At 55.8% G+C, this 23,993-nt stretch overlaps 9 protein-coding genes across 9 annotated transcripts; 6 read left to right on the top strand and 3 right to left on the bottom strand.

Moving 5' to 3' along the window:
- The first annotated feature begins 179 nt into the window (after positions 1-179).
- On the top strand, positions 180-2,241 carry B0I36DRAFT_90458 (ALG6, ALG8 glycosyltransferase family-domain-containing protein). The gene is made up of 2 exons (XM_046163556.1): positions 180-567; positions 691-2,241. The coding sequence occupies exons 1-2, from the start codon at positions 333-335 to the stop codon at positions 2,220-2,222; spliced, it is 1,767 nt and encodes a 588-aa protein (XP_046015369.1). The 5' UTR covers positions 180-332; the 3' UTR covers positions 2,223-2,241.
- Positions 2,242-3,791: 1,550 nt separating this feature from the next.
- B0I36DRAFT_318012 (SURF4 family-domain-containing protein) lies at positions 3,792-5,599 on the top strand. Its single transcript, XM_046153234.1, has 4 exons — positions 3,792-4,162; positions 4,255-4,367; positions 4,448-4,941; positions 5,027-5,599. The coding sequence occupies exons 1-4, from the start codon at positions 4,002-4,004 to the stop codon at positions 5,162-5,164; spliced, it is 906 nt and encodes a 301-aa protein (XP_046015368.1). The 5' UTR covers positions 3,792-4,001; the 3' UTR covers positions 5,165-5,599.
- Positions 5,600-5,770: 171 nt separating this feature from the next.
- B0I36DRAFT_264396 (lysophospholipase like protein) lies at positions 5,771-11,137 on the bottom strand. The gene is made up of 2 exons (XM_046151182.1): positions 7,557-11,137; positions 5,771-7,374 (listed from the first exon to the last, which is right to left on the bottom strand). The coding sequence occupies exons 1-2, from the start codon at positions 10,732-10,734 to the stop codon at positions 6,011-6,013; spliced, it is 4,542 nt and encodes a 1,513-aa protein (XP_046015367.1). The 5' UTR covers positions 10,735-11,137; the 3' UTR covers positions 5,771-6,010.
- Positions 11,138-11,995: 858 nt separating this feature from the next.
- B0I36DRAFT_239240 (translation initiation factor 2, alpha subunit) lies at positions 11,996-13,138 on the top strand (the record flags this gene model as incomplete). Its single annotated transcript, XM_046149676.1, has 4 exons — positions 11,996-12,073; positions 12,139-12,301; positions 12,365-12,572; positions 12,655-13,138. The coding sequence occupies 4 exons, from the start codon at positions 11,996-11,998 to the stop codon at positions 13,136-13,138; spliced, it is 933 nt and encodes a 310-aa protein (XP_046015366.1).
- Positions 13,139-13,659: 521 nt separating this feature from the next.
- B0I36DRAFT_347074 (uncharacterized protein) lies at positions 13,660-14,064 on the bottom strand (the record flags this gene model as incomplete). The annotated part of the gene is made up of 1 exon (XM_046156530.1): positions 13,660-14,064. One exon carries the CDS (start codon positions 14,062-14,064, stop codon positions 13,660-13,662), a length of 405 nt encoding a protein of 134 aa, XP_046015365.1.
- A 485-nt stretch (positions 14,065-14,549) lies between these two features.
- Positions 14,550-15,134, top strand: B0I36DRAFT_360664 (putative mitochondrial inner membrane protease subunit Imp2; the record flags this gene model as incomplete). Its single annotated transcript, XM_046158349.1, has 2 exons — positions 14,550-14,710; positions 14,849-15,134. 2 exons carry the CDS (start codon positions 14,550-14,552, stop codon positions 15,132-15,134), a joined length of 447 nt encoding a protein of 148 aa, XP_046015364.1.
- A 338-nt stretch (positions 15,135-15,472) lies between these two features.
- B0I36DRAFT_285535 (mitochondrial carrier domain-containing protein) lies at positions 15,473-17,272 on the top strand. Its single transcript, XM_046151589.1, has 3 exons — positions 15,473-15,893; positions 15,952-16,249; positions 16,319-17,272. The coding sequence occupies exons 1-3, from the start codon at positions 15,846-15,848 to the stop codon at positions 17,056-17,058; spliced, it is 1,086 nt and encodes a 361-aa protein (XP_046015363.1). The 5' UTR covers positions 15,473-15,845; the 3' UTR covers positions 17,059-17,272.
- A 198-nt stretch (positions 17,273-17,470) lies between these two features.
- B0I36DRAFT_318006 (uncharacterized protein) lies at positions 17,471-21,037 on the top strand. Its single transcript, XM_046153233.1, has 2 exons — positions 17,471-18,390; positions 18,469-21,037. The coding sequence occupies exons 1-2, from the start codon at positions 17,610-17,612 to the stop codon at positions 20,709-20,711; spliced, it is 3,024 nt and encodes a 1,007-aa protein (XP_046015362.1). The 5' UTR covers positions 17,471-17,609; the 3' UTR covers positions 20,712-21,037.
- A 198-nt stretch (positions 21,038-21,235) lies between these two features.
- Positions 21,236-23,712, bottom strand: B0I36DRAFT_318004 (squalene epoxidase). The gene has a single exon (XM_046153232.1). It carries the CDS (start codon positions 23,269-23,271, stop codon positions 21,697-21,699), a length of 1,575 nt encoding a protein of 524 aa, XP_046015361.1. The 5' UTR covers positions 23,272-23,712; the 3' UTR covers positions 21,236-21,696.
- Positions 23,713-23,993: the final 281 nt, after the last annotated feature.

Raw genomic sequence — 23,993 nt, 5'->3', positions numbered from 1 at the left:
GGGGAGGCCCTGGAGGGGCTGGCTGCCCTGCAGCTCCGCGCGCCGCTGAAGCTCACTGTCTTGGCGCCAAGTTTGGGTTGGACAGGTGCGCCGCAGGCCGTGCCTGCCGTGGGGCCCCGGAAACCCCTGATCCCAGCGTTCGCCTCACAACTCCAGCTGCGCATTTGGCGACATTTCCACAACGCGCGCTGGCAACCACCGCTGCTGCTCTCCCCAAACTCCCGCAGCTCCCTCGCTCGCACGCACACAATCGCGACAGCCCACACCACCAGATACGAGTTCAATTAGCGAAGCTGCCGCCATTCCTTGCCGGCTAGCGAGGACTCGTCAACATGGCCACCCCGGCGGCTTCACCCGCACACAATCCCCGACGCCGGGCTAAGAAGACGGCTCGCTTTGACGACAACCCTTCAAGGAAACCAGAAACGCTCGTCCGCACCCCGTCATTCCCCCTCGCGGCCTTGTTATGGCCAGCTAGAAGCTCGCATTCACAATGGGAAGTCCTGCCCTTGATTCTCATGGCGGTCGGCATCTTCAGGTGGTCGGCAGGTCTTTGGGGATACTCAGGTAAGTCAGCTCTACCCAGAGCAGTGGTCACCCATTGGGCTAGGCACGAGGGTCGGCTTCTGAATTTCAGAGCTGCTCTCGAAACATCGAGCACAAGGGCCTGGCTAACATTGCTCATCACAGGCTTTCAGAAACCACCTTTGTTCGGAGACTACGAAGCGCAACGCCACTGGATGGAGGTCACAACACAGCTGCCAATGTCGCAGTGGTATTTTCACGACCTCAAGTGGTGGGGACTCGACTACCCCCCTCTGACAGCATACCACAGCTGGCTCCTCGGCAAGATTGGTTCACTGATCGACCCCTCATGGTTCGAACTCTACACGTCTCGCGGCTCCCACAACCCGAACCTCAAAATATTCATGCGGGCGACCGTCATCGTCTCCGAGTACCTCATCTATATCCCTGCTGTCGTCATCTTTGTCCGCAGGTTCAGCCGAGCCTCTGGCATTGCGCAGTGGACCTCCAACGTCGCACTTGTGGCAATCCTCATGCAGCCAGGGCTGATCCTCATTGACCATGTTCACTTTCAGTACAACACGGTCATGCTTGGACTGGTGGTTGCTTCCATGTCGAGCATGGTTGCTGGTCGTCTGATGTGGTCTGCAGCCTTCTTCGTCCTTGCGCTGGGATTCAAGCAGATGGCGCTTTACTACGCGCCAGTCGTGTTTGCATTCCTCCTCGGACGTTCCGTGCTCTCGCACAACTTCCGCCTTTTTCTCGGAATTGCCGCCGTCACCATTGTGTCGTTTGCCATTCTGGTGCTGCCACTAGTCCTGGGTACGATATACGACGCCAGGCGAGGCATTCAGTCTCAACCCGACATCAATGGTGGCCGACCACCGCTACCCATTTTTGCTTTTCTCACTCAATTCATCAGCACCGATGCGTTCTACTACCCGGTTGTTGAGCAATTGGTTCAGATGGTCCATCGCGTCTTCCCATTTGCGCGCGGGTTATTTGAGGACAAGGTTGCCAATTTCTGGTGCGCCGCCAACGTGGTCATCAAGTTGCGCAAGTATCCGACCGCCGTGCTCCAGAAATTGTCTCTGGTCGCAACACTGGCGGCAATTACTCCGCCTTGTGCAGTGATTCTGCTGCGCCCGAGACGAGAACTGCTCCCTTACGCCTTTGCAGCCACGGCATGGGGCTTCTTCCTTTTCAGCTACCAGGTTCACGAGAAGAGCGTATTGCTGCCATTGATGCCGATGACTTTGCTGTTGGCTGGACATGAAGGACTGGGCAGGGACACGAGGGCCTGGGTGGGCTTTGCAAACCTGCTTGGAGCCTGGACAATGTTCCCGCTTCTTCAGAGAGTCGACTTGCGGGTGCCCTATGCCGTTTTCACTCTGCTGTGGGCATACCTACTCGGGCTTCCGCCAGTCTCGTTGAGCACATACTTCCAGGACTGGCCACTCGGCTGGCAGCAGTGGGGGACGGTGGTCGTGCACGGCATTTTCTACCTGTGCATGTGTGCCTGGCACGTGTTGCAGGCGACCATGACGCCACCCACAGGAAAGCCGGATCTGTGGGTAGTGGCCAACGTGGGCTTGGGTGCTGCTGGGTTCGGCATCTGCTACTTGTGGTGCCTCGGCAAGCTGGTTGTCGAGAGCGGCTACATGCAGGCCAGTGCCACCAAGCTCAAAACGAGATAAAGGAGGGATGTAACAACAGGGCGGGAAATGGAAGGCTTTAGACGTGTATATAACAAGACCAGGCCACGCCATGTAAGTAGATTGTGTATATCAAAAAGGATACCCATTGTTCCTTTGTGTCCGGGATCCGGTGTCCGGAGAGAAAACTTGAGAGGGAACGTGCTCTGATGGCTCGTGCATTCTTCCGACGGATCCCAGGGCAGATCTCCAGGGCGAGCTGGCATGTGCCGTTCACAATTGAGCCGTCTCTCTGAGCAGGCGCAACAATGCAAATGGTGGGCTGGACGACGATTGGCATGTGCTGGTAGCAGCAGGGCTGCGTCCACCTGTCTGGCACGCGCCACTAGCCGGATCTCTGAGCAGAGCGAGGTAACGTGCCTGAAGGGTTTCTCAAGACTCTAGCAGACACCAAACAAACCACGACGATGATGGCAGTTGACGAATTGGTGGGCGACTGGAGCTGCGGGGTCCTCGCTCCCCAAGTGGCAACCGTGTTCATAGAGAGGCATTGGGGAATGGAGGGTGCATGTGCGGAGAAGGTGGCATCGGCAGCCCCCAAGATGGCAAGTCGTTGACCATTCGAAGGGCTGGCCGCCATGCGACTACATTAGAATGGATAAAGAAGCTCTGGACGGGGCGACCTGGATGGCTGCCGCAAAGAGCTGGCAGCGGCTCCAGAAGCCAAGAGAGAGCCGCAACTAGAGACCTGCAGACAGCTCAAAGCCTGCCAGGGGGCGTTTAGGGTCCGGACCTTCCCCTTTGCGGCGTGGCATGCCGTGCCTGGTGGGGTTTTGTCTCCGATCGGGCAGGCCCGTGAGGAACACGGGAGCTCCGTGTTTCCTTTGTTGTCTTGAGGACACGGTGTATTCGACCTGTAAGCCCGGAGGGAGGTACATGTCACCACCACCCTTCACGGCACACACACCAATGGCACGAATAAACGTCATCATCGCTCATTGACCATGGATCAGCTGCCCACTGGGCCCAGGACTAGGAGAGATGATGGCGTCGAACGACCCAAGGATAATCACGAGAGGAATAAATAGCAACCGTCAAGGCTTGGCTTGCACGCGTGATCGCCTCGCCCCGGGCTCCGCCCTGGAGGTCCCCCTTTGCCCTCTGCTCGCCCACAACGTCGCTCTTTATGGAGGTCCAGAGAGCTCATGTCTCGTTGCGGCCATGTTTGTGTCGTGTATAACCACTCTGGGCCATCCGCTTCCACCGGCACGCCCTGCTGGACTCTGCCCTGATCCCAATTCCATCTTCTCGATTTCCTAGTCGCGACACCAGCCCATACATAGCTGCGGGTAGTTCTTCTGAACCCGCCCACAGCAAGCTGCGACAGAAGAGGAGAGAAAGAGAACAAGAGAGACCTCTTGTGGGTGTGTCTGAGAGTGAGTGTGCGTGCGGGTGTGGTTGACTGCCGGCAGTGCCCACCGTCCGGTCCCTTGCGCCGCTCCACGTTACAGCACGAGCTCCTCGCTCCAGTCGGGCCAGCTTGCAACTTGCAGGGTCCTCCTCAATCGACTCGACTCACCCTCGTCCGCCGCCCGCCACCACTCGTCCTTCCCTCACACCAAGCTCCGCTAGCTGCCGGCTCTTTTTTCGAAGGCCCCGACGCCCTCTGCCGCCACTTCATCCTTCTCTGCTCCTTCGACTCGCTTTCCGTTCGGCCTCTGGCATCCTTCGAGCTCCCGCTCCCGCTTCACCAACTGCCCAGCACAGCACAAGCAGCACTCACCAGCGCCCACACAGCAACACCAACCCCACCCCCCAGCCATGGCTCAGATCAGAGGCACCGCTGGCTACCAGCTCGGCGGCCAGAACCCCTTCGGCGGCCCGCGCCCAGAGGCCGCTGATCCCAGCCCGCTCGACGCCATCCGCCAGCAGACGAGCAAGATCGAGGACCTTCTCGACACCGTCTCCGAGCCCATCAAGCCGTACGTTGCCGCCGCCGCCGCCGCCGCCGCCGCCTCGGCTCGAGCTCAAGCGCCCCTGCATTTCCGCTGACCTGAATCTTCACTCGCTGCAGATACCTCCCTGCCATTGGCCGCTTCCTGATCGTCGTGACGTTCCTCGAGGATGCCCTGCGCATCGTCACCCAATGGTCTGACCAGCTTCAGTACCTCAATTCGTACAGAGGAAGTAAGCAGCCAATATGGCCCCCTCTCGCTAGAGCTCAGAGCCTCAGTGGTCATGGTTTGCTGACAGCCTCACCTTTACAGTTCCCGGTGGCGTCACGCACCTCTTCCTCATCATCAACATAATCGCCATGATCTCATGCTCAACCCTCGTCATCATCCGCAAGCACTCAGACTATGCTGTCGCCGGCCTCATGGGCGTTGTCGTGCTCCAGGCCCTCGGCTACGGCCTCATCTTCGATCTCAACTTCTTCCTTCGCAACCTCTCGGTCTGCGGTGGCCTGCTCATGGTCCTGTCTGATTCTTGGGTTCGCAAGACAAAGGCCTTTGCCGGGCTCCCCACTCTCGACGAGAAGGACCGCAAGATGTACTTCCAGCTCGCTGGTCGCATCCTGCTCATCTTTCTTTTCATCGGCTTCGTCTTCAGCGGCGAGTGGACCCTGTGGCGCATTGTTGTCTCTCTTATTGGATTTGTCGCGAGCGTCATGGTTGTTGTTGGCTTCAAGGCCAAGTTCAGCGCAACCCTGCTGGTCGTCATCCTCAGCATCTTCAACCTACTTGTCAACAACTTCTGGACTGTAAGTCATGATTTTACACGCCCCGTTCCCCCAGTTCCAAAATCGTAAGATCCAGCATACTGACATTTATTTTAAACAACAACAGCTCCACCCCAACCACCCGCACAAGGACTTTGCCAAGTACGACTTCTTCCAGATCCTCTCGATTGTCGGTGGCTTGCTCCTGCTCGTCAACGGCGGGCCCGGCCAGTTCAGCATCGACGAGAAGAAGAAGGTCTACTAAAGCGAGACGGATTCCCGCACGTACACACCCAAGCAGCAGCAGTAGCTTCAGCAGCTTCTTTTGCGTGCAAGACGCTTTTGTCGCTCTTCCTTTACTACAAACGTATCATGGCTCAAATGGCTACGAAGCTCCTCTTTCTGTCAGGTCATACACACACACACACACACGCACACATGCCCTGGCGGATCCAGGGGTTACGCATTTTCTCGGCGTACCAGGCGCGATTTGTCTTTGTTTCCCCAAGTCTCGAGAGAAAGAGAGGGAGAGGAGGGAGAAGAGAGGCGAGTCTTTGTTGTTCAAACGCAGACAAGGTGACGGGGACAGGAAAAAGAATCGGGGGGGAAAGAGCCAGCAGATGAAAAAATCAGAAAGAATACACTCATATCTAGCATGGGATTGGGATTACATGGGAATGAAAAACAATTTATGACCTGATCTTGTCCTTGCGTGTACGGCGACAACGCTGTGAAACGCACGATGCTCAAAAAAGCCGCGTCCACGTCGTGGCGCCAGTTACAGAGTGGTGTGGCTAATCCAAATCCACAGATGCACTGCCTACATTTACACAAGCACAGAAGAACGCGGGTGTGATTCGGCACGAAAGATCGGTTTCAAAGCAAATAAGCCTGTCAATATTATCGACAAACGACAAACGACATTGCTGATGTTCTAGGTCTACTCTAGTCTGTGCCGACGTGACATGTACACGGTAAATGGCTTGCTTGCAAGGTCGCATTCTACACATGCAGACGCCAATGACCAACCACGCTCGGTGATGATGAATGCAATGCAAAAAGACACATACACACACGCGCGCGCGCGCACAGGACTGGAAACGGCCCTTGTCTATATGCTTGCCCGTCTCGGAGCCATGGTGCGGCGCAGCGCCTTCTTTGCCTCGGTCTCCTCCACGAGCGGGAGCTTACCTTCGTCCTTGAGCTTGGCGAGGAACTTGTGGCCGTACTCGTAGCCCATCTGGTAGATCTCGTCAAACTTGCCAAAGTCGAGCGTGCCGTACTCGTCGATGGGTGGGCGCATGTAGATGCAGCCCGGCATGGTCTTGGCGCGCTCAAGCGCGTCGACACTCGAGACGTACGCGAGGCGGCCCTGGATCTCGGCGAGCGTGGGGGGGTTGGGGATCGAAGAAAAAGGGTTCCAGCGGTTGAAAAAGGCCCACACTCCCGAGAGGGAATCGCCGTAGGCTTGTGGCGTGTCGTCGTCCAGGGCTCCTACGTCAATGGCGAAGATGACGTCGGCGCCCAGAGACTTCATGTGGGAGACGGTCAGGTTGTCAATGTACCCGCCGTCCAGCAGCATGCTGCCTTCGTCACAGAGCGGTGGCAGCAGTCCGGCCAGAGACATGGATGCTCGGACATACCGCCAGGCATATCCGCTAGTGTGTATCTCACCTCTGCTTTTGCTGATGTTGGTCGTGTTACAGTAGTACTCGAGCCAGAAATCTTCAATCTGGTGGTTCCCAAAGGTCTTGAAAATACCCCGGTTGAACTCGTGGCCGGTCGTATAGGAAGCCGACGGGTACGTCAGGTCCAACGCGAACCGCCACACGCTGGCCATGCGGCCTGCAAACTTCTTCGCAAGGCCCAACATGGGCACAACATCAGCGTGGCGCGCGTACAGTGCTCCAATGAAGGAGCCAATCGAGGTGCCGCCGATGATGTCGATCGGAATACCGGCCTCTTCCATAGATCGTATGATGCCGACCTGAGAGATGCCTCGAGCGCCGCCTCCACCCAGAACTAGCCCAATGGATTTGCCGCACAATCGTCGAGCGAGTCTGTGAAAGTCGCCCTTGAATGGAGCCTCGGGGGAATAGTATGGTCGGTCACGGACCCTGCGGCTAGTGTACTTTTGAATCTCGGCTTGCAGGATCTGCACGCGTTGCTTCAAGGTAGTACCCGCCTTTCTTGAGGGCGTGGGGTCAACTGGCATTGTTTGCCGAAACGCCATCTGGATATGGAAATGGCCTCCATTGATCCACACCCGATGACGCAGCCACGATCTTGCCAGTCCTGGTTGCGAGTATCTGTCGGCATGGAGGAGTACCAGGGACTTCCTGGCTGTTGACTTCATACCGAGCATGAAACGCTCGTACTCGCCAATCTCTGGAGAACCCTCAGCAAGGCCGACCGTAAGAATACAGTCTGCTTGTGTGATGCAAGTCTGCGTCCATGGAGAATTGACATTGGTATCTATGACGAGTGTCTGTTGTTAGCTCTGAAGACAGGCTGTGCAGTGAATGACATTGTAGAGAGGTGAATGGCGGTCAGGAAAAAATTAGAGTTATTTTGAACCTTCATTGAGCGAGCTCGGGCAAGGTGTTTTCTCATCATTCCGCGAGTGGAGAAGTTGCGTGGCGACAATTTTGACTTACCGGCAATGTAAACAACAAGGCCATACTTTTCTTCCAAATCAGCCAAGTAGTGTGCGAGCTTGAGTTTACCCATTCGGTTGAAAGCATGTTTGCCCAGATGACTGAGAATGGCAGATTGAGTCAGAGATGTCGCTCCGCTTGGGGGGCCGACCTGGGTCAAGGCAGCCATCAAGCGGTTCCCGAACTCAACGACCGGAATGCCAGCGCGGACTGGAATGATCGCAACAGTCCTCAAGTTGAGCGTAGAGGACGTCTTGTAAATGGCTGTTTCCGAACCGCCATCCTTGGCAAGCATGGGATTGTCGATCAGGGTGCGCATGCGCGACGCAATAATCTTGGAGATTTTGATGGTGATGTTGGGATGTTCTTGTGCAAGGCTGTTGAAGAGCGTTCGCGGAAACTTGACAAGCTCCGTGTCGCGAATCGCGCTCAACGTTCCACTCCGAGCAGACTCTGTCAACACTTCCAGTTCACCAACACTGTCGCCCTGACCAAACTCGGCCCTGACACTCATGCCCCCATCTTGACGGTCCTCGACCTGCCGGAGACGACCGTTCAGAACGAGATAAATTGCCTCGCTATCCTCTCCTTTATTGAATAGCACGTGGCCAGCCTCGACCTGAACCCATTCGAGAGCAAAATCAATGTGCAGCAGTTGTCGAGGGAGAAGATTGGTCAGCCGTTTGGCCATGGTAAGCAGGACGATAGGGTATCTGTCAACAATCTTCTCCAGCTGGGCACGAGGGATGAACCCCACGTAAACATCAGTCTTCGCGACAATGTCAACGAAGGAACGATAAGACGTGACGGTGCTGATATAACCAGCGATCCCGCCAGGCTTGACAAGCCCGACCCTACGACGCTCGGGCCCATTTCGAGGTGTAGCCTCAGGCGTGCCGGTGGAGCTTTGATCTGGACGTTGGGGGCTGACAGACTCGGATGGTGTCCAATTATGAGGCCCAAGGGAGTCTGCCCTGCGCATGGCAGACATGAGCGATTTGCTGGACGAAGTAAGGATATCCCGGTCGGAATCGCCAGCAGGTATGCAAAGGTCAAGAAAGCCATCAATGACATAATATATGCCAGGACTGCGTTCGCCTTGCTCCACGAGGACCGAGCCTTGTGGGAAGAAAACAATCTCGGCTTCGTGTTTCAATTCGCTGGCTAGCTGTTGTGGTGTCGGAGTGCGGCCGATTGAGAATCCGCCAGACGTCATGGATTCTGACTCCCATTCAGCATTGTTCTCGAATGGCTCCATGAAACCGAAAGCGTTGTTGGAAAACACTGCCTTCTGACGTCTCTGGTCATAAGAGACGAGTCGGGGCGAACCCTCTACCGAATCTGCCTGGCGAGGTGTGTGACCTTCCTGCGGCATGCCCAGAGCATGGAAGACGCACTCCAAGATGGACTGCCGGAAAATGTTGTCCTCGTCAACAGACCCCCGCGGATCAATAGAGAGTCTGGCGCGTGGCTGAGCAGAAAAGTACTCAAAAGTGCGCTGTGCTAGAGGGCTAGGGTGCTCGTTTGGTGCCCAAGGGTCGCTGAGCGGCGTAGGTCGCGCTACAGAGCCACGTGCCAGCTGCACATTTGCCAAAAGATCTCCAGGGCCAGCAGTGTGGATGGATTGCCTTTCTTGAGGAGGTGCAATAGTAGAGGCCACAACGGACCGTGGCAAAGTCTTGCTCATTGCGTGAAGAGCAGCATCCTTGCGTAAGCCTGTGCTTCCCCGGCGGCCTCGCGAAGTTGCCGAAGTATTGTGCAGCGCAATGCCCTTGCCACTATCCTTGTCTCCAGTTCGTTCTCTTTCCATACTGAATTTCTCTTTAAGCCGGTCTAAAGCATCGCCACGCAAAACATTCGGCAGTTGGCAAGCGGTATAATCGATCATGTCTCTCTCTGTTTGAAGGACTTCACTGGTCAGTCCGAGATAGTCGTACGCCGTAGCAAGTGTCACACGCTGGAAGCGCGACAGGATGACGTGAACAATGTGGGCGGTTGCTTTTGGATATACGCGCGTAAGACGTCTGAAGGCGCTGGCAGGAATGATGGCGATTGTCGTGTCCACAGTAGCCCGAGCGATGATATCTGGATGTGCAGAATTTGTCCTGTGACTCTTGACAAATGCTGGCCGTGTCGGCCTAAACGGGGCCGACGAATCAAGAGAAATCGGCGGAATGCCAGACTCCGTCGTCTTGCTTGGGGAAACCGGCGTGATTGCCTCTGGTTCATGTGTTACGGTGAAATACCCATCGTGGACTCCATCACGCTGGGGCGTCCCAGGCTGCAGTTCGGATGTTGAACGGCGGTGCAAGGACCCAGTCTCCATGAATTCAGGGCCAGGACTCTCTTCTCCCGGAAGGCTGAGTGCAACGTTTTCCGTGAACAGCGACATGATCGAGAAAAGAGAAGACATGGGTGCACCATTGCGGACCTCGGTCAGCAGCTGATACCGCTGTTGGCCTGAGCGTCCATGTTCGTCTAGTCCGCCAGTACGGCGCGGAATACGTGTCTTTTCGGACTGTATCGTGTCACGGTGAGACGACTTGACAAAGATCTCGACCAAGCCGTCGACGACAATGCAGAAACCCTTTTCTTCTTCCAGGTTCAGTGTCTCGCCAGCAATAAGCTTCCTTGTCTGCATGCTCCTCGTGAGTTCGTGGAACACTGGGCGCTCAAGGTAGCCAAAGATCTTGATAGCGCTCAAGAACTCGTCCAGGTAGTTGGCCAAGCCGGGCTTGGCGCCCTCATGAGCAACATCCGGGAAGAGAACAAGCTCGGGCTCCCGGCGCTGAGGCTCAGGTGGCAGCCGCGAGTACATGTTGAGGTAGCGATACCTGACCACCCATGTGATACCAGCTCCCATGATCGCGGTCAAGAACATGAGCGTTGTCGCTTTCATGGTGACTGTCAGACTCGTGGAAAGCAGAGAGAAGATCAAGGTCGGCACCGAGATTGTTGTGATCTTGAGGCTCCAAAAGACCACAAAAGAAACGGCCTGGAGGACCCAAAAGATCAGCTTGCCGAAAAGGCCGAGCCATGACGAGGGCGGCACCTCTCGGCTGCCCTCCAGTGCTAGTGTAGAGGCTGCTGCTATTGCAGCTGCCGTAGAGTTGAGCGCGGCCGCGATAGTGCTGGAGCTGGCACTGCCGCTCCCAGCTGCAGCTTCAAGCATGTCCATCTTTGCTATGATTGAGATGCTGACGCAGACCCGCCTGAGCCAACCGGAAGACGATGCCAGAAGCGTGGCTTCGGTTGCATCACCAAGAATGCGCAAATGATGACGACTGTGATGGATTTGGCCGGGATGCTGCTGAGGCTAAATGTGCTCGCAAGTGATTGTCAAACACACGTTGTCGCGGAGCTTGGATGCACAGCCTGGCTCTGCGGCATGGCGGTCCGAGAGGGAAGAACGAGACGAGGGCCGAGGAATGGCCAGGGAGTCGGGTAGGAAGCGGACTCTGCACACGATCGGCGATCAAGGTGGAGGTACAGGGAGGACTGGCAAGCTCCGCGGCATGCTGGGCCGGGTCGGGATCTTGTGATCCAGGAGTGCAAGCTTGAGGGTTCCAAGTCACCTGGGCATGTTGAGGAAATGAAGAGGGAAAAAAGAGATGGACAGCGCAAATCTGCGCCGAGGTGGAGGATAGCTTTCTCGGAAGCTTGGGCCTGCTCTGCCGGGGCCAGGCGTCACTCTTTTGCAGCCCACATGCTGCATCCCGGTTCTCGAGCACACAGTGCCGTTCTGAGATGCTGCAAACAGTCCACGTTGACGAGCCCCCCCAGCAGCCAGAGTTGTAAATCGACACGACAAGGCTGCGTACAACAGATTAAAATACTGGACCATGTGATCCCATGATGGCCATGAGTTCTCGTCCAGACTCTGCGACCGAGACACAACAAGCGTGGCGTGGGGGTTCGCGTCCGCGTTCGTTGAGCCACAAGGCTGGCCGACCGTTTGGCAAAGATCCTCCAGCCTGGAGCTATGTATGCGGCACCAGCACTGTGCGACATGTGGCTCACACGATCAAAAGAACGGCCCGGCCTGCAGCAGTCAGCGGTGTGATCGCGGCCGGAATGCGCCGTTTAAATATGCCACAGCCCGAGCGGGCTCGCTGCACAGTTCTGGCTCACACATTAGTAAATTTTCGACATTTTGAACCCCTCCGTTGTGCCCCACGCAAGACTTGGTGACTCGCAGCGCAACCAGACGAGCCACGACAGACGACGACGAGCGACATCATCGCCATCCCACCGCTTCGCAACGTCGACAAGCCTCCCCTCTTCGAGAACGTCCGGATCGCCAGTCACTTCTCCGACGCCCTGCAATCCTAGAGCGACCCCGGCCCATCGTCTCACTCGTCCCTCAAACCCCCGCATCGCAATAACTCACGACACGCCACTTCGACTTCACCCAGTACTGAGCGCAACAAACCGCCAACATGTCGTTAACCAACTGCCGCTTCTACGAGGAGAAGTATCCGGAGATCGATAGCTTCGTCATGGTCAATGTCAAGCAGGTGAGCACGCGACAAGACACTGCGTCCAAGTACAGCTCAGATCGCTGACCCTGGTTGTCGCCCAGATCGCCGATATGGGTGCCTACGTAAAACTGCTCGAGTACGACAACATCGACGGCATGATTTTGCTCTCCGAACTTTCGAGACGTCGTATCAGATCCATTCAGAAGCTCATCAGAGTCGGTCGCAACGAAGTCGTCGTCGTTCTCAGAGTCGACAAGGAGAAGGGTACGCTTGAGCCACCGAAGATCCCACGTCGCGAAACGCTGTTTGGCTAAAACTTTCGGTTAGGTTACATTGATCTGTCAAAGCGCCGTGTGTCCCCCGAGGATATCGTCAAGTGTGAGGAGCGCTACAACAAGAGCAAGATGGTCCACTCCATCATGCGCCACGTTGCTGAGAAGGTCAACACCCCCATCGAGTCGCTGTACGAGAGCATAGCCTGGCCGCTTAACAAGAAGTACGGTCACGCCATCGATGCTTTCAAGCTCTCCATCACGTAAGTCACGGGGTTCTGCTCGAGTCTACTCGAAGCATAACAGTCATTACACAATCGCGCAGTCGGTTGACATCGTCCTTAGAAACCCCGACGTCTGGAGCGACATCACATTCCCTAGCGACGCCGTCTCGGAAGAGCTCAAGTCCTACATTGGAAAGCGCCTCACCCCTCAGCCTACAAAGGTCCGCGCTGACGTCGAAGTTACGTGCTTCGAGTACGAGGGCATCGACGCTGTCAAGGCTGCTCTCCGCACTGCTGAGGCTGGCAACACCGAAGAAAACCAGGTCAAGGTCCGACTTGTGTCGCCGCCACTCTACGTACTGACCAACACATGTCTCGACAAGAACACCGGTATCGCCCGGCTAGAGGAGGCTATTGTCAACATTCGTACCAGCATCGAGAAGGCTGGTGGCCAGCTCGTCGTGAAGATGGATCCCAAGGCTGTCACAGATTCCGATGATGCTGAGCTGCAAGCTCTGATGGAGAAGAGAGAGCGTGAGAACGCCGAAGTCAGTGGAGACGAGAGTGTCAGTGAGAGCGACGACAACGCCCCCGAGACGATGTAGAAAGGTGGAACAAAAAGTCGGACGAAATGCTTCGGAGGCCAACATACAAATCCGCCGGAGCGTACGCCCTGATGGGCGGCCAGGAGGAGGCTTCCCAAAGAGCACTGCTGCATCCGGCTACCCGATGGCCCGATGTTGTGATATCTGCACCCCGCCAGACCGATGGACACCCACACGAGTGTGGATAGTTGTCAAGCCCACAGCACATCTCGTTTTTGTCACAGAGCCACTGCAGCAGGCTCGGACCTGTCTCAACACGGCTTCAAAAGACGATCTGGCTGCGTTGAGACATCATCTACATGTGTTAGATTGTGCTGGGTTGATGATAGATACTCAAAAGTATAGGCAATAAAAAGGTCAAAATCATCCAAATACTCCTTCCGGCTTTTCTGCAATGCAACATGGGCCCGATCACACGATTGGGATGCCCGCATTTCCTGTCGCTAGAGAACCCTTTAACGCACATGCTGCATTCAGCGTGGTTCCAAGTTTGTGAGCGAGCGGCCAGCTGATATTGGCGTCTACCACAAACGAGCCCTATACCGAACGACTGCGACAGCAAGGATGAGCGACGCCCCAATGCAATGGCCCCAAACCTTGGGCCGCAGGTCAGGCGGCGCGAACTTGTACACTGCAAGGCCGTCGACGAAGCCAGCAAAGGCGGCGAGGCCCATCACGGTAGTCACGCCAGGCTTGTTGCGGCGGTATTGAAAGAGCACCAGCAGGGCGCCGAAGGCGAGGTCCCGCCCGGCCTTGGAGTAAATGAAGGCCTGAGTCTCGGGATTGCCGGCCGCAGCGGCCGAGGGTGAGGAAGGGCGAACGCCGAAGGTGAGTTGTGCCTGTGCTGGGCTGGCCAGGCCAAAGGCTCCGAGGCCGATGAAGGTGGTGCCGAGCAGGTAGCTCGTGGTTGTGATGGGGCAGATCATGGTGGTTCGGCCGACGCAGAGCTGCCGAGAAATCGACTGTACGGACAAGTCCTGTTGATTGTGTTCACCCTCTGATGTTCTGCGGAATAGCCCTTTAAGTAGTTGGACATGAGAATGAGGGGCGGCTTACATACTGGAAGTTGTACAAACTTTGAGTGAGACATTGGTGGCTGCAGCTCCAATGTGGGGGCCCATCACGCATGGTTCTAACCAGGGAAAGTTGCAGTCCGGCATTGTGGGCTGTGGCAGCACCTTCTAACCCTCCAGCATCGCAAGTCACCACAACGGCAGGTATAGCGAACTACAATCCACTGCTTTCGACTGCCCCATCCTGTCAGCACATGATCTGGAGGTCTTTTCTGAGGCGTGCAGTGCCGCAGCCGGCAGCAGGAGGCCATCAAGCCCGGGCCTCTTCGCTTGGCAGCAAGCTTCGGAATGGCGGAGCCTTCGCTGCCTCGACCCTGCTATGGATGCCCGTCATCATCATGTTCAACGACTGGGTGGCTGAGGTGACCTGGATCAGCGGCGCCTCCATGTACCCGTACTTCAATGCAGACAAGGACTCGACGATGCGCAATGATGTTGTGCTTAACTACAAGTTCAAGGCTCAGGAGGGGCTAAAGCGTGGGATGATCGTCACATTCTGGTAGGTCCTTTGAAAAGTCAAGCACTACATGCAACGGCTGTGAGCTGCGCAGAAGCTATGTCTTGGCCGACGGCACTCAATTGGAAACCACCAGAGTGCCACCCGAGGTTACAGTGTATACTAACAATCTCCCGTCAGGAACCCGACAAATCCGGAAAGCACGGCTGTAAAGAGGATCGTGGGTTTGGAGGGCGATGTAGTCAAGACAAGAAGTCCGTTCCCCGAGTCAGTGGTCCGGGTACCCGACTACCACGTCTGGGTGCAGGGAGATGGCAGCGCGCGGGATAATCTGGATAGCAACACATACGGCCCTGTACCCATAGGGCTGATCACAGGCAAAGTCACGCATATCCTGTATCCCTTCCATAAGGCGGGCCGGGTCAGGTGGTGGGAGCATATCGACAAGACGAAAGCCTCGCGTTGAGGATGATCCCAGTCCAACAAGCATGAGTCGTCTGCACCGGACGATGCGGCAAAGTGAATCAATGGCCATGACCATGTACCATGCACACAAAGCCATAACCAAGATCATGTGTTGAGCCGCTTGCTCCAGCGAGCTTCATGGAATCCAGCATTTTATTGAGCTGTGCCGTCTGATGCATTCCGAAGTTAGTCATGACTGTGACCTCGGGCTCTGGGTCCGTGTTAAGCTCAGCCGGGGTTTACTGGTGGCCGACTTTTTTGGTTTAGACCGATATCGCCGCTTATCGGGCGTAATGGGCGGGCGCTGCCTAGGGTCTCCTCGCGCAACAAAAATTGAGGGAGGGAGCCCCGTCATCGTGCCGCGGCGGGAACGTGGTAGCCCTCCAGCATAGAGTGCCCCTTTCAACAACTTCCCGCATCGCACTGCGGCTCCCTCGGAACGCCCTGTATTGTTCGCATTGTACTATACACATCGCTGTCCCACTTAGATTCCTTCACATACGCACGACTCTACGACCAAGAGCGCTTTGGGCGAGACCGCCTTTCCACGGGACTTCTGGCCCGCTTCCAGTTATCCCGACGCCTATATTTTACAACCTCTGCACTCGCCTATTGACGGAGCCGTGGGCTCGTGAGAATGGATGGTGAAAGCCCTGTGAATCCGATCTAGGGCCTGGCTTTTTACAGGGACGCGAGTTGAGCAATCGCAAAGATGACCGCTGGCGGGGAGGACGATGAGGGCCGTCCGCCATACCTTCATGTGGGTGATGATCCAGCACCATCCTTGATTTGAGCGGACCAGCTGACGATCTTCCCAGGCTATGATAGCTGGTGGAATTGGTGGCACGACTGGCGACATGCTCATGCACTCGCTCGACACGGTCAAAACGAGACAACAGGGCGACCCTCATTTCCCGCCCAAATACACATCACTCGGCTCATCCTACTACACAATATGGCGGCAGGAAGGCATCAGACGAGGTCTCTATGGCGGATGGCTGCCGGCCATGATGGGGTCATTTCCTGGCACGGTGCTCTTCTTTGGAACATATGAATTCAGCAAGCGGCATATGATCGATTATGGCATTCAACCTCATCTGAGTTATCTCACAGCGGGTCAGTACATCTGTCCTCTCAAGGACTCAGATGATCTTTGCACATTGGCTGACATGGTTAATGCGACAGGATTCCTTGGCGATCTTGCTGCGTCGATCGTCTACGTCCCTTCCGAAGTCCTTAAAACCAGGTTACAATTACAAGGACGGTATAACAATCCTTATTTCAAGTCCGGCTACAATTATCGCGGCACCTTTGACGCTGCCAAAGTCATTGTCCGCACCGAGGGCTTTTCAGAGCTCTTCTCTGGCTACAAGGCTACGCTGTACCGCGACCTCCCCTTTTCAGCGCTACAGTTCATGTTCTACGAGCAGTTCCTGGCCTGGGCGCGTGCCTGGAAAGACAGTAAAGACATTGGTGTCCCACTCGAGTTCGCAACTGGTGCAGCAGGCGGCGGCCTCGCAGGAGTCATTACTTGTCCCTTGGATGTGGTGAAGACGAGGTTGCAAACACAGATCGACACTCCGCCAGTCTTGACGCATACCAAAGAACGAGCCACGACAGACACGAAGAGCAAAGTCAAGGAGACGCACTCCACTCCGTCAAAGGAATACAAGCGGCCTATATCGACCTCCTCTCCATCTACATACACGCCAAAGCCAGGCGCCCTTACGCTGGATACAGAGTCCGTTACTAAGGGCCTCCGCCTCATCTATCGCCATGAAGGTATAGGAGGCTGGTTCAGAGGCGTGGGCCCGCGTGCTGTCTGGACCAGTGTTCAGAGCGGATGCATGTTGTTCTTATACCAGACCATATTGAAGAATCTGGACGTCTGGTTCCCATCTGAGACACCCGAGCTCATTGTATAATACTGGCGACAGAGATACCGATTGGCCGTCTTGTACGATGTTAAGGTTTTTTTTTCTGGCGGAGGCAGTCGCTGTAGACTAAGGAAGCATTTGCATGGCGTTGTGTGGGAATAAAGACAAGGATTAGACATGTCACTATAGAAGCCATCAGTCCCACGCGGAGGGGGACTTGTAAGTAAGAATCACAGAAATACACTCAGCTTACGATCGCGCGATTCTCCCGCTCTCTTTGAAAGTGTCAGCGGCGGGATTGCTACTGTCACCAGACGTGCACAGCGTCAACTCCCAGCCCATCCCTCGCTCTGTTGTGCTTAGATCATACCCCTCGCTTAGTGCATGGAAGTGTGGGTCGGGCCTTCCGCTCCGCGCAGAATCTCGCTGGTCGTATGTTTCTATCTTGTGCATGCCCGCCTGTAGCACCACATTCGACGACTGTCGAGCTGGATCCAAGGCCGTCTTTCGCTAGCGCTTAGTGAAGACATGCGGTCCTTACACATATCCAATTGAACGACTGATGCTCACGGCGCATTCTGCGCCAGGCACGCGACACCATGACGCCGCCCATCCCAGTACCCTCGAAAGCGGCCATTCGTGCTCTTCGAGGTCTCGCTTTGGGGACCTCCTGTGCCATCGGGGCTATCGTCGAAGACCGCAGGCGCCGCATCAGTACGCTGCAGACCGCAGTTTCCAACAAGGAGAAGCTCCAGTCGGCCAGACGATACCGATCGAATCCAGACGAGGCTGCTTCGTGGCTCCCGTTCGATGAGGACGCCGTAGCAATGCGATTCGGTCCACACCCTCATGATCAGCCACTTTCACTCGACGACCTGGAGCTGCCGGCCCGAAGAAGAGTCGATCACTCGAAGAAAAGCAAGTCAGAGAAGCTGCCTGCTTTGAACGAGGAGCATACGAAGAGTCAATCTGGGGCTAGCCAGGGACAACAGGACATCGCACCCTCAGCTTCACAACGAAAATCGTCTACCCGGCGAAAGCCTGTCCGGGTCGCCATCCCGCCGCAGGAACTCTTATTGCCCCCGGGCACTGTACCGAGCTTGCCTTGGGGTCTGTCCTCAAGAACCACACCAGGCCACGCTGGCGAGGGCAAGGTCGCGTCCTTGATCGAGGCCATCCAAGCAGAGCTCAACAACGAGCACGACAAAGCCAGCATTGACCGTGCGGTAGCCGAATTCCTTCGCGGGTGCCAGCTCACCAACGCGTACGAATCAAACGGACCGGCGTGGAAGTTTCTGTCAGCGAGGCTCGCTAAAGAGTGCCAAAAGCGAGGCAAATGGGAGCATGCCCTAGCAATCATCAACGTTGCCTTGAGGCCAGGTACGATTGACGAGGCAGACTTCTACGCCCACGATCCGATGATGGTCATGCGAAAACTCATTTCTCCTGACGGTTTAGACGCAATCTCCCGCGACAATTTTCGCACTGCCGTTCGGCTTTTCAACACCGTGTTTCCCGAAAGCCCTCACATGCACAGCCAAGAAGTCCATGATCTTGGCGAGGAACTTATAACACTCGCTAGCCGCATGAGGGACGTCAGGAGCATGGAGTCTGTCTATTGGCGCGTATTGTCCCAGTCTAACGACGGCGATTTTGTCGGGTGGTTCATCAAGTCGCTTTTCGACCTTGGCGACCACAAGCGAGTGATCAAATATTTCCTGCTCAACTACGCCAAGATGACACCGAGCTTCCAAGGCTTCCAGGATACAGTCGACTGCGTCGTGCAAGCTGTGGAGAAAACAAGTGCTTGTAAAGTCGGCCAAGTGCTACAGGCCCTTGCGCGTATGCAGGATGCAGCCGACGGCAAGTTGAGGTCAAGATGGATCATGCGTCTCCTCCACGCCCATTGGAAACGACACGAGGACTTTACGCTCTCCCAAGCTTTGTTTGAGGATGTCAGAACGCAAGGGCTCCTCGACCGCACCGCGCACCCTCAAGGCTCATATCGAGCCATCATTGAATTTGCTTTGCGAGCTGACGAAGAAGCGCAAGCTCAACAATACCTCGAAGAAGTCACACGGCTTTTCCCCGCGATGTGCATGGATATCCCGATTCAAGGATACTTTGCACTTCGGAAGGCCCGGGCCGGTGATTGGGCAGCCACAGAGGAAATGTTCGCGGCGATGCGACGATCATCAGCCTACAAAATGCAACAGGCTGAGTACTCGATGGCTTTTGTGCCTGTGCTCAAGGAATTCTCCAGAAAGAATTGCGTTGGTGATGTTCGCTTATTCCTTGACAAGTATACGTCACATCTTGCCGTTAAGCTCAACCCCTGGATGATGACGGTTGTTGCCAACAAATATGGCGAGGTGGAGGACAGGGATGGGTTTTTCGAATGGTTCGAATATTGTTTCGATTCGGGCGTAACACTAGACGCCAGCTTCTGCAACGTCATTCTTGATAACAGTCGGACGAGGTGGCGCTTGTCCTATTGGCAGCTGCAGAAGCTGTCCAACAGAATGAGGGCCCTTCACCCGGATTCATACAATGCAGTCACGCGCCGTATCCTCCGCGCCGCTGCCACGTCTTCCACCACAGGAACACCGCGTCCAATACGACATAAGGAGCTTGCGGTCGATAAACGCACCCTAGCGGGACGGCCTATGGATGCCCGGGAAGCGCATGATGCCATGAGTCACCACCTTGCTAATGGGAAACCCGCTGCTGCTCTCTTTCTTTACCAACGGGCAAGCAGTTATGGCATGCCGCACAGCGAACGATGTTTGCGCTTGGCCGTAATTGCGAGCTTCCATAAAGCTGGAGGTCACAAGGTTGCCCTGGACCTTATCCAGAAAGCACATGAGAGTGGACGCCCCGTTACGTCCGCGGCAACCGCTTATCTCAAGTATGAACTCGACAGAGTACGAGGATCACCTGAGAAGGTCTTCCGGCATATGCAAAGGACCGTACACAAGTTTGAGGCTCTGCAGATTGATGTGGAACCAAAGGCTTACGCAAACTCTGCAATCACATGCATCAAGCTGGGACAGCATGATCGAGCATTGCTGCTGTGTAAGCTTGCGATGGAAAAGGCTGGCACCACCAATCCCTGCTTCTCGAGACAGACGTTCCGAGCACTGCTGATGCTGCACACGCAAACCTTGAATGTGGACGGACTTAAAGAACTCATCAGCGCAATACCACAAAGCAAGATGGCCGATGAAAGGAACACCATGGACCAGCTCAAGTCCGTACGGCGTCATGTTCAAAACATGACTGGCAATGATGAACGGAGGACAGAAATTCGAGCGATCCTCCAGAGCGGCATCGACTCCACCAAGGCCCAGCGGGCAAATATTGCAGACCACAGCGCGGCTGTTTCGGCAGAGGCGTTGCGAATCATGAACGATGCCGTGGTCCAGTTCGAGAAGTTCAAGCAGATGGAAGAGAAGGCACGCACAGCAGCCATCGAATTGGAGCGCGAAGACGACGAGCGCCCAGACAGCGCCTTTTATATGATGCGGTACCGCATAGATGGCGACACAAAACGACTTGGGTACCGCATTTCAGGCCGGCAGGCCCCCCAATGGCCTAGCCCGCGTGACGAGGGGATCCCAGTCATGCTGCACCACGATGAGGATGTGCATCGTCACACCAGGGAGCTCGGTGCTGCTTCCGCCGCTGCCGCCGCCAATTAAGCTGGCAGCGCGTTGTCGAGAGAGCTGAGTGAGGGAGGCCCTTCCACCATCTGGGCTATCCATGTATATTTCTTGTACAATTTATCCACATCCGTCAGGGTGATGGTCTCTGGCCTTCAGCGAGCGCCAGGCCAGTCCTGCATTCCGCATTGGCGGAAGTGAGAAGGAGAGGACACATCTAAATATAACTAAGCTTAGAGCCCGTGAAAACGCTTAGGCCGGCCATAAATACTAAAACATACATCACTCGCCATCTTGCCCTTGGACGCCACCACTCTCCAGTGTGTGTGTGTGTGTGTGTGTGTGTGTGTGTGTGTGTGTGTGTGCAAGCGATAGGGAGAGATATCAAAATTTTCAAGTAGTCCTGCCACTGCTTCTCCAGGATACAGTATGTGCCAAGCCTGTGCGTCTCGACGACCGTATCTTAATTATGTGGTACTTACTATGTGCGTAAGCATTTCCTCATTCCACGATCACAACCTGACGCCGAGGCATTTCACTGTAGAATTTGATGAGAGCACACCTTGGGTCAGTGTTGTTCAAGTCATTACCATTAAATGTCTATATCTCGCCTCAGTGGCCTCACCGCCTGCCACCGGTCCTCATTTTGATCCATCGAGACCATGACGAGAAACCCTGGCGAGACAGGAGGCGAGGCGCAAGTGCGTGTGTGTCTCTTTCGTCTCTATGCATGTTGTATGATGAGTTTGTGGCGCAGACTTTGCCCAATGGCACATGTCAGAGAGCACCGCGTTATATATCTGTACTTTCCCCAGCCTTGTGAACCGCACTTCCTCGAGTCACATATCCAGCTCTTCCTTGTCTCCATCGTGAAAAGGAGCAGAACCCTGAAACAAAACTTTCCACAGCAGTATATACGATGGCTTTTTTTGTGCCACCCGCTTCGCCGCAAAGGACGCTGAGAAGAAATGCTCGCTGCTGCTGCTGTAATCTGTATCTTACCACCGTTGAATGATCTACTCCGTTATTTTGCCAGCTCTCGCCACAGAACAGGCAAGAACACGACGGAGGCTGTCCACAGCACCGCAATGGCGCTGTAGATATTGAGGGGCAAGTTCCAGAGGCCGTTGTCCTTCCAGTCGAGCCATATCGCGAGGAAAGCGACAGTGAAGAAGTGCCGCGTCAGGGTCGCCGGGTTCTGTAGCACGCCGCCCAACATGCTGACGGGCTCGTCGCTGTTGCCGCGCACAAAGTACTCGAAGCAGCCACGGCGCAGCTTGGCGAGGTTCGGGTCCTGTGCAGAGAACAAGCTGTATAAAGCCTGAGCCAGGACGTTGATGATGCCTGTAAGGCTCTTCCGTCGTTTGTGCAACTCATTCATTGCACGGGCTACCGCCGCCGTGTCGCCAAGGTCGGGCACCTTCTCTAAAGAGAGGACTTCGTTTAGAATGACAACGTCGTTCAGCGCGACCGTCATGCCGCCGCCGGTCAGAGGGTGTCTCATGTTCATGGCATCACCGAGCACAACGACACCAGGGTTCTGTGTTTGCTTTGACGGCGGAAGCCAGCTGTTCGGCATGCTCGATGGAATGCGGTCTTCTTTGTCGAGTGCAGCTAGGAATGAGGGCTGGACGGATGGTGGCAGGATTGGCAGGACTGTGTTTCTCATGTAGCCTCGCACACCACCTGCGGCTGGAGAAGCCTCTGGAAGCTTCTCGGGGACGTCCACCAAAACACGGGTCTCGTGTGTGCCGATCTGATAGAGGAGGACTGGTGATGGAGCACCAATGACGACGTGGCCGTGACCCTGGTGTGGAAGCTTGCAGTCTATCAACTCCAGGGCGTAGAACTTGCTGCGAACGATTGGACTCTCCGTTACATATTGCTTGCGGAACTTGGACGCATACCCATCGGCGATGATGGTGAGCTGGGCAAAGAAGGTGTCGGGGTTCTTCTTTCCAGTTTCGGGATCGGTCGTCCGTGTCTCAACTCCGAGGACTTGTGGGCTGTGGTCTCCCGTGATGGTGCTGACGACTTCGGTCTCGAAAACGGAGATATTAGGGTGCTTAAGGCAAGCCTTGCGAAGCTCGTTGATGAAACGGCCGTGGTGAAAGGCAACACCTTCTGGTCGTTTCATGTCGCTCTTCTTGGGGTGGGCCGACCCGTTCGGATGCCCATTGGCGTGACCATTTGCATGCCCATTTGCGTGGCCGTTCTTGCCGCTCGCAAGCATGGCCTGGGCATCCTTCTCTGGTATCACGTTGCCGGATTCGTCGAGATAGGGGTAAGGGATGGAGACGTCGCGGCCGTAGTAGATGACGTCGTAGCCAGTCGTAGGGATGGCGTCGATGCCCTCGACGCAGCCCTCGAGCCCGAGCTTGTGGAGAGAGCGCAGGCCGCCGGGCTGCATGAGCTCACCGACGATGCGGTTTGGCTGGCGCATCCAGCGCTCGAGGAGGATGACGCTGCGGCCCTGGTTGGCGAGGGTGTGGGCGACGGCACACCCAAACACGCCGGCGCCTACGACGACGACATCGGCCTCGTGGTCCTCCAGGCGCTGCTGGGCGCGCACGTCGTGGGTTGTTGTCGTGGACGTCATGGGGTGAGGAGGGCGTCTCGCTTTGGCTGTGTGTAGCGGGGTGTGTGGCGAATAAATCGAGAGGCAGTCCAGGGATGTCGCTTGCCGTGTGCTGTGTCGAGATAGGCGGTACTTGAGCAACTCGAGGGAGCAAGCGTCAACGACCCGGGAGGAAACAAAACGCTGCAGAGACGGAGAGAGAGTATGCCGGCCAAGAGACGGTGCGATGCAACAAATGACAGACAATGGCGGTATGCTTGGGGTGATGGCGGCAGGGGCGCTGAGGTGCTGGCGGGCTTCTTTTTGTGCTGGGGGGCGGCCGCAGTTGGCGGTCACGCAGGGGTCTGAGGTGTGCCTGGCAGGACGAGGGATCGGGCTGAGTGGTTCCCGTAAGGGCAGCGACAGATCGAGGAAGCAGGATCGAACAACTTAAAAAGCAAAGAGCAAAATTGCAGACATGGCTAAACACAAGGCAGAAGAGGCGAGCGAGGTCACCTTTTCTGGTTGGGCAATTGTTTCCCTCGCCCTCCTTGCAGCAAGGAACCAGCAGGGCCACGTGCGGTCAGATCAGATCAGATCAGCATGTCTCTGCGCAACTGCCCACTGCAGGACCACGATCGTTCGACTGCCCGCGCTCTAGGGCCATCTTCATTTTCCTTGGGCGGCAGGGGTGGTGGCAATCCACGCTATGCTCCAGGGGCAACATCTGATGGCGGATCCACCCTGAACACCACGGGAATATG

Source organism: Microdochium trichocladiopsis, assembly GCF_020744255.1.
Source record: "Microdochium trichocladiopsis strain MPI-CAGE-CH-0230 chromosome Unknown B0I36scaffold_3, whole genome shotgun sequence".
NCBI lineage: Eukaryota > Fungi > Ascomycota > Sordariomycetes > Xylariales > Microdochiaceae > Microdochium > Microdochium trichocladiopsis.
This window is presented reverse-complemented; position numbering and strand designations above follow the sequence as displayed.